This window comes from Nicotiana sylvestris, chromosome 11 (genome assembly GCF_000393655.2).
Source record: "Nicotiana sylvestris chromosome 11, ASM39365v2, whole genome shotgun sequence".
Lineage (NCBI taxonomy): Eukaryota > Viridiplantae > Streptophyta > Magnoliopsida > Solanales > Solanaceae > Nicotiana > Nicotiana sylvestris.
In genome coordinates this window covers 21,183,807-21,201,054 of record NC_091067.1, presented here as the reverse complement: position 1 = coordinate 21,201,054, position 17,248 = coordinate 21,183,807, and the positions used below count along the sequence as shown (strand labels likewise).

The following is a 17,248-nucleotide window of genomic DNA, read 5'->3' as shown; positions in this document are numbered from 1 at the left end:
TAAGATGGTCCGCAATTGCGTAGGCTTAGCTGAGCAGTGGAGGAATTCGTTCTACTCGTTCGTGAGAAGGAGGCTGCAATCACGTAGTTGTGGTAAGCTGTGAATCGCGAATGCATAGCCATGGTCGCGTTCGCGTAGTGTTTTGAGGCAGGAGCTGGGCTATGCGTTTTATTCATCGCGAACGCGCGAGGTCATTCGCGATTGCATAAGTAGGAGGGGCCAGTGCATCGCGTTCGCGTAGATATTTTCGCGTTCGCATATGGTTAATTCATGGGGCAGCAAAGTTGTGCTTCGTGATCATGTGGGTTGTTCTGCGATCGCGATGAAGACTTAACTGGGCAGATTATAAGTTTAAAAAATGAAAGTTTTGAGTTCATAACACAAAATTTATTTGGGAGCTCGGTAGAAGGCGATTTTTGGAGATATATCATGTGGGTGTTTAGCGTAAGTGATTCGTATCTAGTTTTGGTTAATTTCCATGATTATGCCTTTGATTCTACCATTAAATTTGTGATTTGGGGTGAAAAATTAGGAAAAATGAAGAAGAGTTCTTAGGCTAGATTTTGAGGTTTTGAATGGGATTTTTATATATCGGATTTGAGTAAATTTGGTATGATTAAACTCGTAGTTGAATGGAATTTCGGGTCATTGTTTGATTTTGAGACGTGGGCCCGGGGCCGGCTTGGAGCCGATTTCGGATTTTTGAGTTATAACTTAGTACTTTCTTGTGGAATTTATTCCTTTAGCCCGTATTGATTGTGTTGTACTGCTTGTGGCCAGATTCGGGACATTTGGAGGCCGATTTGCGAGGCAAAGGTGTGTTCGAGTAGAGTTTTGCTCAGATTGAGGTAAGTAACACTTCTAAACTTGGCTCTGAGGGTCCGAAACCCCGAATTATGTATTATGTGATTGGTGTAGAGGTAAACACATGCCAAGTGACGAGCGTGAGGGCGTGCACCGTAAGAATTGTGACCCCGTCGATTCCTTGGCACTGTATAATGGTTCTATCTTGTTGATATCTGTGTTTTCATCATGTGATAAAGTAATTGAGCTGTCAAACATGCTAGAGATCATGTTTAGGCTATATGCTGGTACTGTTAGGACCCATAGTGGTCGTTTCTTGCTATTGACTTATTGATTTTATTGATATTTCGTACTCAGTCATATTCATTCATTTCATATCATATCTCAGTCTCTGTTGTTATTTATTGATACATCATATTATCATGTTCGGGCTAGTTTCATGACATTGTGAGCCCGTGAGAGAGACTGGAGAGATTGATGACTGAGTGAGGCCGAGGGCCTGATTATGGGTGATATTTATGGGATCGGGCTGCACGCCACAATGGTTTTACTGATTTATGATAGCGTTGGGGATGAAGAAGCCCCCCCCCCCCCGGAGTCTGCACATACCCTAGTGAGAGCGATTGATTATATTAAGCGATGGATCTTCCCTGTACTTGGATCTTGTCCGAAGCATTTATACCTGGGGATGGATCTTCCGTACGGGATGGATTGGCCCTACTTAGTACTGAGTGACTGATTGTCGGTTGATGTATATATTTCGAGATTGATCTTTCCTGGCCGGATTAGCCATATACAGTACTGAGTGATTGAGCATTTTGAGAGTGTGAGCACATGAGGCTGTCAGCATGGTGCATCACATACAGCATGTGCATTGGCATATAGAAGTAGAGGAGTTATATTCTTCGTATCATTCAGATTTGAACGATCTTACCGTATTGAGTTTAACTGATGAATGTGAAAGCATGCCTATGTTTCCGCATTGTTATTTCTATATTGAATTGTACCGGTTGAGTTCGTCACTACTTTCAGTCCAAAGGTTGGATTTGTTACTTATTGAGTTAGTTGTACTCACGCTACACTATGCACCTCGTGTGCAGATCCAGGTGCTTCCGGTCACGGCGGCTGTTGAGTGAGGAGTCAGGATCTTGGGAGACTAGAGAGGTAGTTGCATGGCTTTCACAGACCTTCACTCTCCTTCATTATCTTTACTTATATTTCAGTTTTACTCTTTAGACTTTGTATTAGACTATATTCCGTTGTACATGCTCATGTACTCGGTGACATCCCGGTTTTGGAAGAGATTTGTATCGAGTTGCGAATTTATTTCTAATTTTAAAAGGTTTTCCTTAAATATTAATTGCTTCCATATTTTTCAAAGACTTTATTGTGTTGAAATGGTTGAGTAGTTGGCTTGCTTAGTTCTGCGATAGGCGCCATCACGACGGTTCGATTTTGGGTCGTGAAAAGTTGGCATCAGAGCCTAGGTTACATAGTGTTACACACCATATTTTCGTACATGAAAATATGCCATAAATAAATTACTGAGAGCCCGGAAGTGAGATGTCACGTCCCGCAGTACTACATTACGACAATGTTGCACCCTGTAGTATTGTACAATGTATTTTCCGTAAGATAATTGACATCAGTCCAAGGAAAATATTATTTGAAGATTATAAGGATTATGTTATTTCAACCAAGTAACAAGTAAATTCGTGAAGGTGAGAGGGGAAACAAGTAAAAGGAAACGAATTTTCGTCCAAGTTTGGCATGTTGGGATAAAATACGGCCCGAGCTAAAATACTCGGTATTTATGGACTAGTACCATACAAAGTACCATATGACCAGAATAGTAAGGTGTATAAGGTATGTGAAAAGTGAGTAGTATTTTAAATAAGTGGAAATAATTCTCAATTTTGCGGGTAATTGATTAATTACCGGGTAACGAAATATTACCCAATTAACTAATAAGTGGATAAATATTTAATAAGTTATACCCTAGTGTCACACCTCCTTTTTCCGCACCCGCTAGGGCGCGAGGGAGTTTTTTCCAATTAAAGAAAAATCGAAACGGGATTTGCTTATTTATTTCAGAGTCGCCACTTGGGAGATTTAAGGTGTCCCAAGTCACCAATTTTAATCCCGAATCGAGGAAAATAATGACTCTATATTATAGTCTGCGTACCAGAAATCCGGATAAGGAATTCTGTTAACCCGGGAGAAGGTGTTAGGCATTCCCGAGTTCCGTGGTTCTAGCACGGTCGCTCAATTGTTATATTCGGCTTGATTATCTGATTTTATACAAGTATGAACTTATGTGCAAATTTTAACTTTTAACCACTTTATTATTATTGTTTTTACAAGAATGTGAACATCGCTTAAAACACGTCTTTGGACTGCGTCACATGAAATGCACCCACAATCCGGAACGCATTTTATTTGATGTTTTGAGATTTGGATTTGGGTCGCATGAAATGCACACCCGAGCTTAAGAAAGTAAATTATTAAACACGCGCCTAAAGAGACTATCGCGTTATTATTTTGCGGAGGCCGTGAAATTCGCTAAACGACCCTCCTGAATTCTAAGTAATTTTAAACAAGTATTTACTGAGGGCCCCGCAATTTGTGTTTTTATTCGGCGAGGCTCATCTCATTCTTATTTTTTAAAAGGAATTTGCAACGTCATGGACATGCATCTCGGGCCACGTCACAATCAATGTGCCCGTGACTAGAGACATATTTCGACTCCGTTGAGATTTGGATTTGGGTCACATAAATGTGCACCCGAGTTTAGGGAGATAACATTATTAAAGGCGCGCCTAAAACAACTAGCGCATTATTATTTTGGGGTAGGGCCGTGAAATTTGCTAAACGGCCCGTCCCGGAATCTAAGTATTTGATACATATGTTTTGTGAGGGCCCCGCAATTTATATTTTTATTCGGTGAGGCTCGTCTCATTTTATTTTTTATTATCATTTATTTTTTTTATTTTTTTTATATTTTAAAAGGATGCCATTTTTACGCCTTTAACAATACTAAATCTTACGGCTTCTTTACAACTAAAATCTCATAGCTTGTCAAAATTTAATAAAATGAGTCTAGTGAATGGGTGTTCCGGAAGTGGTAACAACAAGTACTAATGCTAATTTTGTCCGAACGAACTAAGCAAAGGACCACGAACAAATTAACGTCAAACTTGTGTCAAGAACAACTAGCCCAACTTAATTAAATGACATCAAATAAACAAGAATAACACAACGCAAAAATGAACAAAATGCATACGGTGAAACATGGGCAGAAAATTACCATACCAATTTCTATATTGCATTTTTTGAACATTCCGTAACATTTCCTTGTCTAATGCTTGAAGTTTACTAACCTGAACAAACAGAGACGGATAGAACCATGGACCAACCCTCAACACCGACCTCGACGGATAACCTCGAACGGGAAACCATAGAAAAAGGTCGTCAGAGCTCGGACTGAATAGCTCGCGCCGGAAACTCGAACACGAACGGACCAAAATGAGTCACGGCTGGGACTGGTTTTTCCAGGTGGTTATTTGGACGCTCGTTATTTTCAGGGATGGGTTCGACGGAGTTCCGATTGAGGGTCGTTTGGCAGAGTCGGAGTTCAGTGGTCGTTTGATCCACTGCTGGGCACGATGAAACGACGGGGAGAGGCTGTTCGTGGTAGGGGTGGCAGTTTGGGCGAGATGGTGAGGAGCCGATGAGGGAGTTGGTTGCGCTGGACAGGGACGACGGGGAGCAGCTGTGGGGGGGGGGTCGTTTGAGCAGTTGACGGTGAGGGGTCAGCTGGGGAAGGTGACGGAGGTGGTGTTTGAGTGTGACGACGAGGGCAGAGTTGGGTTATGGGGTGGTGGTCGTGAGGCGGAGAGGGGTGTTGGCGATGGAGGTGGTTGTTTGGGTGAGGGTTTTCGTTGGTTTTGGTCCGGTGGACTGCTTGGGCAGTGACGACGAGGGTGGCGTTCGGACGGTGTCGAGGAGGCAGTGGTTGTTTGACGACAAAAGGGGGGAGCTGTTTGGGGTGGTGGTTATGGCGTTTTCCAGGGACCGGAGGGAAGGTTTTTTCTAGGGTTTCTGCTTCTTCTCCTAAAGAAGAAGAAGCGTGAACAGTATTTGTTTTCCAAAAAAATTCAAAGTCCCCCCCCCCCTAACTTTGGCCCTCTGTCCGTGTATTTAGCATGGGTTTGCCCAGAAAAATGGGCCCACGCGTGGTGGGGTTCAAGGCATATGTCCCCTACGCGTGGTGGGGTTCCCCACGTGTCCTGGACACGGTTTATTATGGGCTAGGTCCGAAAATTAGGCCTAAAACCGGGTAGTTTGAACCCGAATATTATTCTTTTGCCCGGACCCGAGAAATAGGAACACGTTGCTTAACTAGTCCTATGTAAGCAAAATAACTACCAAAAATAAGACTAGTATTTAAACAAAACTATATCTTTTTAAATATTTTTTCAAGATTTAAAATAGCTACAAAATATTAATGAAACTATTTTTTTGTAATTTTCGTTTTAAATATTAAGATAAAATATGAGGTAATATTTTTGTATTTTTCAAAGTTAAAATGACTATAAAACCTTAATAGAACTATATTTTATTTTTTTTTTTTTGTAATTTTCGAAATTATATAAAGTACAAAAATAAAGTGCAATTTTTGTATTTTTCAAGTTTATGAGAGATACATAAACTAAAATTTATATATATATTTTTTTGAAATTTTTTCTTTTTGCAACGAAATAAAGTAAAAATAGTTAAAATAGCTATTCTAGACCCAATTTCACATATTTACGCTACAAATGTGAAAATTCTCGGGGAGGGTCAAAAATCACGTGCTTACACCTAGTAACGTGGCAGCCCACCTTTCCCAATTTAGTGACTCTTATGTCACATTTCAAGGTGGCAAAATTTGTGAGTTTAGTGGCTTAGTCATCCCTAAAGTGGGGCCCACTCACAAGGTAAAAAAAATCAATCTCCTTAATTCATTAAAGGAATGGATGAGCTTCAACAAGATAAGTTATACAATATTTGATCAAATTCAAAGGGAGAGATATCTATTCTCAATAGCAATGTGACATTTTCACATTTGCAGTTGGCAGTAGTAATTGAATATATTTCTGCTTGATGTATGATGTGAGGCTTAACTTTCTCTATCATGGTTGATAACGTGCCAAAAATTCTTAGAAGACATGGATCAAATATCTTGGGAAATATTCCAGGTTGGAATGGGATAAGTTGATGAATCCTTACAGTAATATAGGAGGAACAAAAAATGATTAGGAGAGCGGGAACAAGTATTTCTCTGGTGAAGTCACATTACAGATGCTTGCTCTGCTATGTTAAGGCTATCCCTTCTTTCTTTTGGCATGTTCCATACGATACGAACGAAACATGCAAATGCACAAATTCCATGAATGACTCTATTCATAGAAGTATTAGAGATATCTATGTTCTTGAATTTTCGTGTGTCATAATATTTTATCTTCTGCTCGTGGGTCTCAGAATAATACACAGTTGAAAAAGTTTATCCGGAAGAAATATTGAGATTATTACGTGTTTTTCATGCATTTCATACATGTGCTTTGACCCATGACCAAATGGCATTATATACGCGTATATATGTAAATATATGTATATGGGATATGGGAAAAGGTTACGGCGTTATATACACACCACCACCTGATCAGAAATTCTATCAATTCATGACCCTTGTCGTTTTGAACCAAAGCCAAGTGAAATATAACCCACAATATAAACTTTTAAAATGCTTACACCAATCCAAGATTTTGGATAAAATCATACAAATTCATTTCATTTGCTTTAAGTCATTGAAATCACTTTCGGCTCCTTAGGCCTAAACATAAGAAAATCATCCTTACCTTTCAGCGGGAGTACCATACCATCACCGACATAAGAAGGTCAACTAGGTTATGTACCTAGCAGCAAGTATCATATACCCTACTTGCTCATGTCGTCTCATCGTAGTGCTGTACGAATCGACTCAGCCATGCTAATAATAGCACAAAATAGTACTCTCTCGAGGGAGAGTACTCTGTCGTAGTCTATACCACAAAGTGGTCATCTACGCCTACACCGGCACATGTAGTTTCATGACGACGAACACAATATATCCGAAGTCAATCTCGGTGAGCACAAGTAACTCCCAAAATATTTGATACTTCAAAAATAGATTCATAGCATAGTAGCTTCAAAGGATCTATTTTTATCAAATCATAGCATTAATATAAAATCTAAATCATTTGAACAAAAATTAAATAAACAACCTTTTACATGCTAAAGCCTTTAGCAATTTAACATCAATCTTTAAAAGATACCACAAGGGCTATTCTGCATATCAATTTCCAAAAGAAATACTTTTCATGAAAACTTTTCTTTAGCACTCAAATATGTATACTCTTATCAATACATAAGTTTTGATAAAAACTTATAACATTTACCTTGAGTGTCATTTAGCCAACAAGATTTAAAATAAAATTTTATAAAACAACATGACACTACATATGCAACATAATATTTTAGTACATGGAGACATCCGTACTTGTTTGTCCCTACAAGTACGAAAGCACATTTGCAAACAACTTAAGTATTAACTTGAAACATGCTTTTAGAGAAAGTTCCTCAACAAGAGTAAGTTTTAATCAACGTACCTCGCTTTCGCTTTATTAATATTCACAAGCTTTCAATCTTCTTCCATGATTCCAATGTTGATTAAAAAGCTCAACATCACCAACAAGTTGATATATACAATTAGATATCCTAATTATATCAAAATATGACCTAAGATATTAAGCAATATCCATATATGGCTCATAAAGTGGCTACAAGCCTCCAACAACTCAAATCGCCAAATAAATTTATAAGCTAGACCATTCAACTTCATCCTTATATTTTAATACCCATTCGAAGTCATTAATGTTACTACATCCATTGCCCAATGCCACCAAGTTACTATTCATCATCTTCCATAATCAAAACTTGCACCATATATAATTCGGATGATTATTTAGTTGATCACGTCCATCTTTTGCTAACAAATAATTCCATAGGTTCATTGTATTCAATCAATTTCATCCCCAAAATTCACCATTCATCTTCTCTCTTATTTCCTTAAAAGTACTATTCATGCCATGAATTAGATTTTTATAATCCAATCTTTCAATCAATAAAACTTGTAATAAATACTTCAAATACTTCTAACTACTCATAATAAACAAGTTTGAAGCATTGGAATTACCTATAGTAGATCAATCTTGAAAAATTACAACTTTGGTGATTTTTGTGTTCTTGAGAATTTGATGATGAAATCTAGAATTTGGATGTTAGAATGATGTTATAACTCATGTATATTGAGTAATATCAACCCAAAACATCATTAAAAACTTACCTCGGTTGATTGGACTTGATTTAAGCTCAAAATCGCCCCTCCACCTCAAGAACCCTAACCCCCAATACTCAAAATACTCTCTCCCCCGACTTGGTATTTATAGGCCCAGATTTCTGGGCTTCGGACGCGACCTTGGACGCTATGGCAGCACTTCACTGCCAGTCAATCTTTCGGACGCGGCTCCGGATGCTTCGCATCCGCAGGCTCCTCCGCCAGCCTTTGATAATTTGGTCATAACTTCTGGTAGGAATATCCAAATGACAAACGGTTTGAAGCGTTAGAAACTAGACTCAAAGACCTTTCATTTGATAGGTCCATCACATAACTCTTTATACATATGTAGATATGATCGTCCAAAGTTAGGTCTTGTGCGTACTTATTTGGAACTTTAGTCTACCATGTAATTTCCAACTTGACTTGGACTTAGGACTATCCTTAGACCCCACATCACTTATAATATACCTCGTACATTCAATTAACATCATATTAATAGTCTTCGTCTATATACAAAATAATGTAATTAGCACACATCAACTTTCTTAATAGCATTTAAGTACTTCGAAATTTTCCGGGGTGCTACAAGTTTTATGGTAACCAAATGAATAACAAAGTATTAAAAACAAGAAAGTTGTAAATTTTGCAATGAATTTCAATTCAGGTAACTAGCACGACTACATTTTCTGAACTATCAACCCTAAGATAAAGATGCAGGCAGAATAGAACCAGGAGTATGAAGTGTTGCTGAAATTTTGTATTCTATTTATACCTTTCAACTACTTTGGACCTGATTTATATGATTAGCATTATAAAATGGAAAAGGATGCTTCTTGAAAGTTGTTATTGGATCTAATGAATAGTTGAAATACATAACTTAGCTGCACTGCTTTTTGTATACTTCTCTCATCACATGGCAGTTTTCTATTGTCTTTTGCTTTATACATTCTTACGAATAATAAGTTCCTACCCTGGATATGTCATGTGACAGGCCTCAATGTGTTTGCCGAAGACCATAACAAATGAAGCTGACAACTACATATCTTGGTTGACCTTCAAATCGATGCATCGCATTTTGTTGATATGTAAATTGTCTGTAAACAAATATCTTTAACTTGCTATGTCTGCATTTTTTTGGGTGATTTGTTGTTGTAGGATTCTAAGGCTATCCTATTAATTCAATATAAGCAATGCAATTATGCCACAAGGATGCGCTCATTTTTTTGACCGAACTAGACAAGTAAACAGAGGCATGAGTGAATAGGAGATGAAAAGAGGTTAACACTTCTTTAGGCTTTGAGTGATAGGTAGCTTCAAATTTTATATGGAAATTGGTTTGATGAACTTGGTATCAACTTTCAAGTATCTATCTGATTTTGTAGTACTCGAGTCTATGCAAATACATTTGACTAATATTCAATATAATGAAATAATATAGATCTACTTCACGTTGGGGTCGTGCAATTTGATTTTTGAGGAGTGTGGCTCGGTACGATTATCCTTTTCTTTTAGGACCTGGGTATTTTTATGTGGGGAATTTCATCGAACACCTAACACAACTACGTTCTCCAGCCACCACGTGGCTTTCGTAGCACCGTCTAAACCCCACGTGTCTCTGACTCAATTTCATATACCCGCCATCTTCATACCTCCCACAAGTACAACCGTCACCCACGCTTCAACAATGCACCGTTTTAAACAATCTCTTCACTTCTTCAAACCAAACGCTTACAGATGCTTCTCCAGTCAGCTCGAAAATGCGGGGCCCATGGCAACCCATCTCAAGACTCGATCCGTTATCCGATTCACCGGACCCGACACCGTTAAATTCCTTCAAGGTCTCGTTACCAACGATGTACGGAGGTTAGGGGACCCACAAGATCAGGATAGGACTACCTTGGCCACTTCGAATGTCCCGTTCGTTTCGGTTCCGCCGGTGTATGCAGCTCTTTTGACTCCTCAAGGGAGATTTTTGTATGATATGTTCTTGTACAGGCCGCCTCGGCCCGATGAGAAGCTTGATCGGACTGGTTCTGGGCCGGGCCCTGATCCGGGGGAGCTTGAATTGTTTGCAGATGTCGATGGTTCTGAATTGGATGAGCTTCTGCAGATATTGAAAAAGTGAGACTCTTTTTTGCTATTTGCCTATTCATGTTGTATTGCTTCAAGTTTGTTGCTTTATGTCATTTTCTTATCAAATTCAAGTTAATTGTTATATGAACATCTAGATGACCATAATTGCAAATGTAGCCGTGAGGTCTACCAAATCAATCAATTAGCTGTTTCAATCATAAACTAGATAAGGTTGGTTATGTGAATCGTCTGCATTCAGGCAGCTCTGTTATTGCATGCACGGATAACTACGAACACCAAGGATAAGATAACTTGAGATGGTTTAGTAGTCCTGCGTCAACTTGCCCATGCACCTGCTCCGTAGGTGTGAAATTATGGTGAGTGAGTGTTAAAAGGGGATCGGGTAGACCTAAAATCACTTAAATCACATGGAATGAAGTTGTTTCGAAAGACCTACAAATTTTTTGGGATCGGTAAAGATAGGCACAATAGAAGAAAAAGATCTATATAGGTGATGTCTCTACTAGTTGGGAATAGGTTTTAGTCTTGTTAGAGAACTTCTAATATTGTTATTATCATTATTTTTATATTTATTGAACTTATATTTTAGTTGATATGATGAGGACATGAGTTGAGCTTAGAAGCGAAAATTCATATAGCCGACCCCAACTTGTTTGGGACTGAGGGTGATGTTGTTGCTTGCGAGTTGCTTCCTAGTTGCTGCTACTCGTTACAGTGGTCAAAACTTGGTTTTCTTTTCATGAAAGGTTTACTTTGAGGAGACACAGAAATGATTGATCAATTGATATTGGAGATATTGTGCCATTGGATACAATTTCTTTTACGCTTTATTGTTTATTTGTTTATTTGTTCGCTCTTGTTAAAGAAACGTGTATTGTTTATGCAGGTATAGGTTGAGGTCTAAGGTTGATATAGAGAGTGTGGCTGATGACTTCTGTTGCTGGCAGAGGTTTGGCCAAAATTTAGATCAGAAATCCTCTGTAGAGCCAGAGGCTGCCTCCCTTGGATGGGGTGGTGGGTTTGATCGATCTGGCCAGTCATCTGCACAAGGAAACAATCGTGGGTGGCTATGGTATAGAGATCCCAGATTATATTGTCTTGGATTCAGGGGTATTTTTCCATCCAATATAACACGTAAGTGTTGGTTACTTACCTTTCCAATGCTCCACCTTTTTCCAAGCAGAAACACATTAACACAACAGGGAAAACAATAAACAAAATTTAGATCAATAAAATAAAGGAGGTGTTTTTTTAGGTACTGCAATATAACAACATATCATTATTTGAGTCACAGAAGATTATTCGTTATATGTTTTAAATTTTTTTTTTTTAAATATTAGGTTTTGATTTGTTTAAAAGTTGAAAAAAGATTTGGGACAAGTTGGGGGGTTGGGTTACAACCCATTGTTTAGCCCACTTTGACCCTACCAATCTTGACCCAAATGAACTTTGGGCGGGGTTGGGCATTAGCCCATTTATTTACTCAGCTCATCTTGACCCGCCCAACTGCAGCCCAAACAACCATTAGCCACCCTACTTAGATGCAGAATTGACTTTGAACAAATCAGATTATTGTTAGTATAGGGGCTCTTGGGCATGTCATCTAAGTACTTCTTTCCACATGATGAAGCATGATTTTTAATATGTAAATTTGACATGCCATATCACTCGTAGATCTTGTATATGCTGCTCATATATTTTCATATTCGCAACAGCACCTTTGGTTGAGGCAGACAAAGAGACAAATGAAGATAATTTTCTTCTCTGGAGGTTGGAGAAGGGAGTTGCAGAAGGCTCAGCTGAGATTCCTAAAGGTGCGCCTCAATTGATCTATAGTATTGAATTTCCTGAGCTATGTGTTTCAACTTGAGTTCACTTTCTCTGTTCTTGTGGTTATACATTCAAATGGCATGTTCTCATGTTTAGCACGTTGAATTTTCATTTTTTGTTCTCGTGTTTAGCATGTTTAACTCCCTTCCCCCCTTTTTGTGTGTATGTGGGTGTATATGTGTGTCCAAGCTAGTTAGTCCTACTGTTGCATTCAACCAACTGAAACTTGAGTGTTAAAGTCATAATGGTTCTTCAGTCATATGCTTCTTGCTTCACTATCCCCTGTGAAAACCTCAGCTGAATGTCCTCTAGCAATTTCCTTTTCCACTTAATATGTGCTATCTTCGGTTGCTTATGTGGTAGGGGTGATGATTTGTAGGAGTTAGAGGTAAGTTTGCAGGGGAGAGTAAAAGGTATTTTCTGCTAGGTAAGGGAGTCTGCGCAGGTTTGACAGGGAAAAAGAGGGTTGGTGGCAGCTTGCTGCATTATTTTGCTTAGCTTGGTCTGTGGGAAGATTAGCTCTTTTGACAAAGGTCAGTATGTGAGGGGGATTAACAAAGATTTAAAGAATTGATAGACTAATAAAATAAGTATTTCGTCCTGCCTTTTTGGGTGACATTCGTACGTCTTTTTCAAGTAAGTTGTTTCCACACTTGGAGGTTGTCATTGTGGAACTATGCTTTCTGCTTGCTTTTCAGCTTCTTTCCACGTCGATTGTTTTATGAGAATATATCAATTAGAGAATCTAGAATGTCCAAGTGTCTAAAATACTCCAAATGTAGGGAAATGGATCATGTGAGAGCTTTGGAACTTTTGGGTCCTAAAATGGAATTTTGAGTTTCATTTATTCCTTTCTGTAGTCTTCATATCTACCTTTATTGATAGTAAGTTAGAATTGTAACACTATTACAAAATTATTACTTCATATAAGATAAGAGCTCTCTTGTGTCTCATTATCAAAAAGAGCTCTCTTGTGTCTGGAAAGCTTGTCGATTGCTGACTTCATTTTCAGGAGAAGCTGTCCCTCTAGAGTACAATCTAGCTGGTTTAAATGGAATAAGCTTTGATAAAGGATGCTATGTGGGCCAAGAACTCATTGCTCGCACACATCATCGTGGGGTCATTCGAAAACGTTTGCTTCCCCTTAAGTTTGTGAATGACAGTGGAAAAGGTAGCTTTCTTATCACTTGCCAAATTACTTCATACTACTTCAGAATCTTTGACAACTCTCCCTTCTCCTTCTAAACCAGAGGTAGAACAAAAAGTTGCTCCAAGGTCAGAAGTAGTTGATGCATCATCCGGAAAGAAAGCAGGAACTGTCACAACTGCCCTTGGAAGCCGTGGTTTGGGTCTTCTGCGCTTAGATGAAGCCTTTAGAGGCTCTTTAACAATACGAGATCTGGACGATGTTAAGGTCCAGGCAATTAAACCAGAGTGGTGGCCTGCTGAGTGGTTATTAGATCATCAAGAGCAGACGGCAGCTGCTTAGTTATCCAGTTTACTGACTGCTTGCATCCTGCCAAGGTTGGCAAATAACCCATTTCAAATTTCAGGGTTCCTTTTTTGAAGATTACCAGTACACTAGATATGAAGGACAGAGTTCTGTACTAGCAATTGTTGTTTTGTTGTACAAATAGATCTCTTTTATTGACTAGGATGTTCCCCGTCTTGGTCCCCTTCTATTTAAGCAAACATTGTCGATCTTAGGATCTAAGATCATGATGTATGGGAACAGTTTGAAATTCCAGTCTCTCTCAAGTAAAGATCCCAGGGGAGGACAAAAAGGTGAAATCTTGTTATCCCCCGGCCATCAGCTACTGATCTCCAGCAGGCAGTATGCGGCATTGCAGACAAAAGGTATTTCCTTACTATTCCAGTTCTACTTCTGCTGAATTGGTGTTTGGTAAAAGGAATAATTGTTACTGTCTGATAGATTCCTTGATCTCTTTATATTGTTACTATCTAATAGATGCCTTGGTATCTTGTGTCTTTAATTTTCAATTCAAGGGCAATATAGACATTGTTGAGAGACCTTTACTTACGTGGCTGTCGCTTTTGCAACCACCGCTCTTCCTTGTCTTTCTCTGCACCGCATCTTCTTCCTTCGTTTCTTTCTTATGGGTTCCTCTTCTTATCTTGTTATAAGAACATAGGCGCTGCTCCGCAACATGTGTGCTCCCTGGAATTACCAAATAATCTAAGGGTATTTCTGTAATTTTATATTCATTTCATGTTCATCCCTACAGCTGACTCTTTCGGTTGCTGGCGGATTCTCATCTTTAATATCTAAATATTACTTAACAAAGTGATCTGGACGGGAGTTCACAGCATATAAATTTGGATTTTGTTGGATAATTTTGAGAAAATATTTAGATAAACAGAAAGAATTATCCTGACTGTTGTGTCGCTTGTGTGTAGCATATACGTGGAAGTAGAAGGTGACCATAGTTTTATCTATTTTCTGCTTTTATTTTCCTTTGTTCTTAAACTGCAAAAGTACAACTTCCTTTTAAACATCAGTTGTTAAAAGATTGAACCTAACGTTGTTATTACCTTTGTATTCCCAATTAGTTGAAAGCTATCAAGTTTCAACTTCTAACCTTCGGCGTTTCTGCGGAAGATTCAGTGATTGTATGTTTAGTTTCTTTCTTGGTGTTCCATCTTTTGTTGATGGACTGCGATCTGCTTCTAAAGAAGTGATGGCTTCTATCTTTCTTTTACTTCCCTCGCCAATGATAGTTGATGTTGAAGATTGTGGCAAGTCGAAGACAATCTGTTTTTGGACGTGCCAGGTGCTCTATCTATTGTCCTGAGTACTACAACAACAATATACCCGGTATAGTCCCCAAGTGTATGCAGACCTTACCCCTGCCTTCTAAAGGCAGAGAGGTTGTTTCCGGTATACCCTCGGCAGAGGAAGAAAAGGGTGTCCTGAGTAGTGACTTCTCCAAATGAATTTTGGACAGCTTGTGCAGCAACTGCTCTCTGATATGCTGAACAGGTAACAATTGCTTCTGCGGAAAAAAAAAGTTTAGAGCATGCATAATGAGTAAAGTGAAGATTTTAAATTAACTTTCAGTAAGTTGAAATAATCCAAGAACTAATCCAAGAACTGTTAGTATGTACACTTTCACAATGGTAGTTTCATATATTTGGTCAGTTGTTAATGAAAGCATTCTTTCAGCCAATTTCTCTGACACTACTGCTGCTACGGTTCTGTTCCCGTATGTGATTTCAACTTCAAATTTATATCTGCAATATTTTTTTGTGCTGAGTTAGTTTAGATGAAATATGATAAAAAATAAAGTTTTGGCTATCAGATGTCCAGAGTTGATACTATGTCAATGGTAACAGTTATTATTACCTTGGAATCAACATTCTTTGTAGCTTGCAGTTGATATAGAGAACTTTCTTTTTGCGCTCGAGTCGTGCTAGATGTTGACATTCAGCGCATAGAAGCACGAAGAAAACTGAACTTGCAGTTTTTATTCGTGCTTCTATGCTCCGAGTGTCAACATCTAGCACGGCTCAAGCGCAAAAAGAAAATTCTCTTTATCTAACTGCAAGCTACTGAGAATGTCGATTCCAAGGTAATAACAACTTTACCATTGACATAGCATCATTATGGACATCTGATAGCCAAAACTTCATTATTTATCATATTTCATCTAAAATTAACTCGCACAAGAACAACATCGTAGATGTGAATTCGAAGTTGAAATCACATACAAGAGTAGCAGTAGTAGTGTCAGAGAAATTGGCTGAAAGAATGCTTTCATTAACAGCGGACCAAATATATGAAACTACCATTGTGAAAGTGTACGTACTGACAGCTCTAGGATTATTTCAACTTACTGGAAATTAATTTAAAATCTTCACTTTACTCATTGTTTGTGCTCTAAACTTTTCTCTGCAGAAGCAAATGTTACCTGTTGAGCACATCAGAGCGCACTGTTCAAAATTCATTTGCAGAAGTCAGTACTCAGGACGCCAGATAGAGCAGCTAGTATATTTGTCATCTTATCTTACACCCAAAAAACAGACCGTCTTCGACTTGCCACAATCTTCAACATCAACCACCATTGGCGAGGGAGGTAAAAGAAAGATAGAATCAATCACTTCTGTAGAAGCAGATCGCGGTCCATCAACAAAAGATGCAACGGCAAGCAAGAAACCAAACATACAATCACCAAGTCCTCCGCAAAAACACTGAAGGTTAGAAGTTGAAACTTGATAGCTTATACTTTTACTTTAATAGCTTTCGACTGAGTTAGTTGGGCAAAGAGTAAGTTCATATGTAATAAAAGTTTTGTTGCGTGAAAAGTGAACAACAATGTTTAAAAATTTGAATACAGTTAGCTTTTCTGAACAATTTAAGTCTTTTTCTAGTAAAGAAGTACTCATACTATCTCTTCATTTTCATTATAGAGTATTGAAAGTATTGAACTGAGAAGAAAAAACTTGTACCTTTTTTTAGCAGAAAGAGTGTGTGGTTAACTTTGGAACAACTCAAAATAAAATGTATGTACAATCTGCATATTTCCAACTGTTCGTTTATTCTAACTGTCAATGTATTGTTCATACAGATACTTCATCAGATTTTGACTGCAACGAAGCATGAATGATTTTTGATAGCCTATAACAGTTGTAATGCTTGCGTTCAAGACAGATTTTGATGTTGTTCACTGTAGTACAGTCTTCCACAATTTGTGTAAATATCTATGCAGATTTTGATGCGGTTGTTGACTGCAGTACAATCTTTCACATTTTGTATAAATAAGTATGCAAACTGTGTCTTTGTATATTCTTGTAAATGCAGGTAGCTCATTTTATGCATGCATTTATGTTTCCATCATACCTCCGAAACTCAGAAGCTTCTGATCGTAGCTCTACTCTAATTGAAAAACCATGGCTGGATATTTATAGAACAATAATATTCAAGCTTAGCTTAGCAGTAAGACAACTGTTCTCAAAGATAAAATTTTGTTGTCGGCTTAAAATGAAGACTATTGTTCACTGAATGTTACGCTTAAAATAACAAGGTAACATAATGTATACCAAAAAAAGCATAACATTGTTCACGTCCGGCGGAAGCGGAAG

General features: G+C 38.2%; 1 protein-coding gene across 2 annotated transcripts; it reads left to right on the top strand.

Annotated features, from left to right (window-relative positions):
* The first annotated feature begins 9,741 nt into the window (after positions 1-9,741).
* LOC104220381 (putative transferase At4g12130, mitochondrial) lies at positions 9,742-16,950 on the top strand. Of its 2 annotated transcripts, XM_009771243.2 has the most exons (6): positions 9,745-10,345; positions 11,205-11,452; positions 12,034-12,132; positions 13,161-13,319; positions 13,399-14,005; positions 16,735-16,950. In XM_009771243.2, exons 1-5 carry the CDS (start codon positions 9,909-9,911, stop codon positions 13,635-13,637), a joined length of 1,182 nt encoding a protein of 393 aa, XP_009769545.1. In that variant the 5' UTR covers positions 9,745-9,908; the 3' UTR covers positions 13,638-14,005; positions 16,735-16,950. The 2 variants fall into 2 exon arrangements, with proteins under 2 accessions (XP_070019025.1, XP_009769545.1); XM_070162924.1 differs by lacking the exon at positions 16,735-16,950 and having other exon boundaries at positions 9,742-10,345; positions 13,401-13,548.
* The last annotated feature ends 298 nt before the right edge of the window (positions 16,951-17,248 follow it).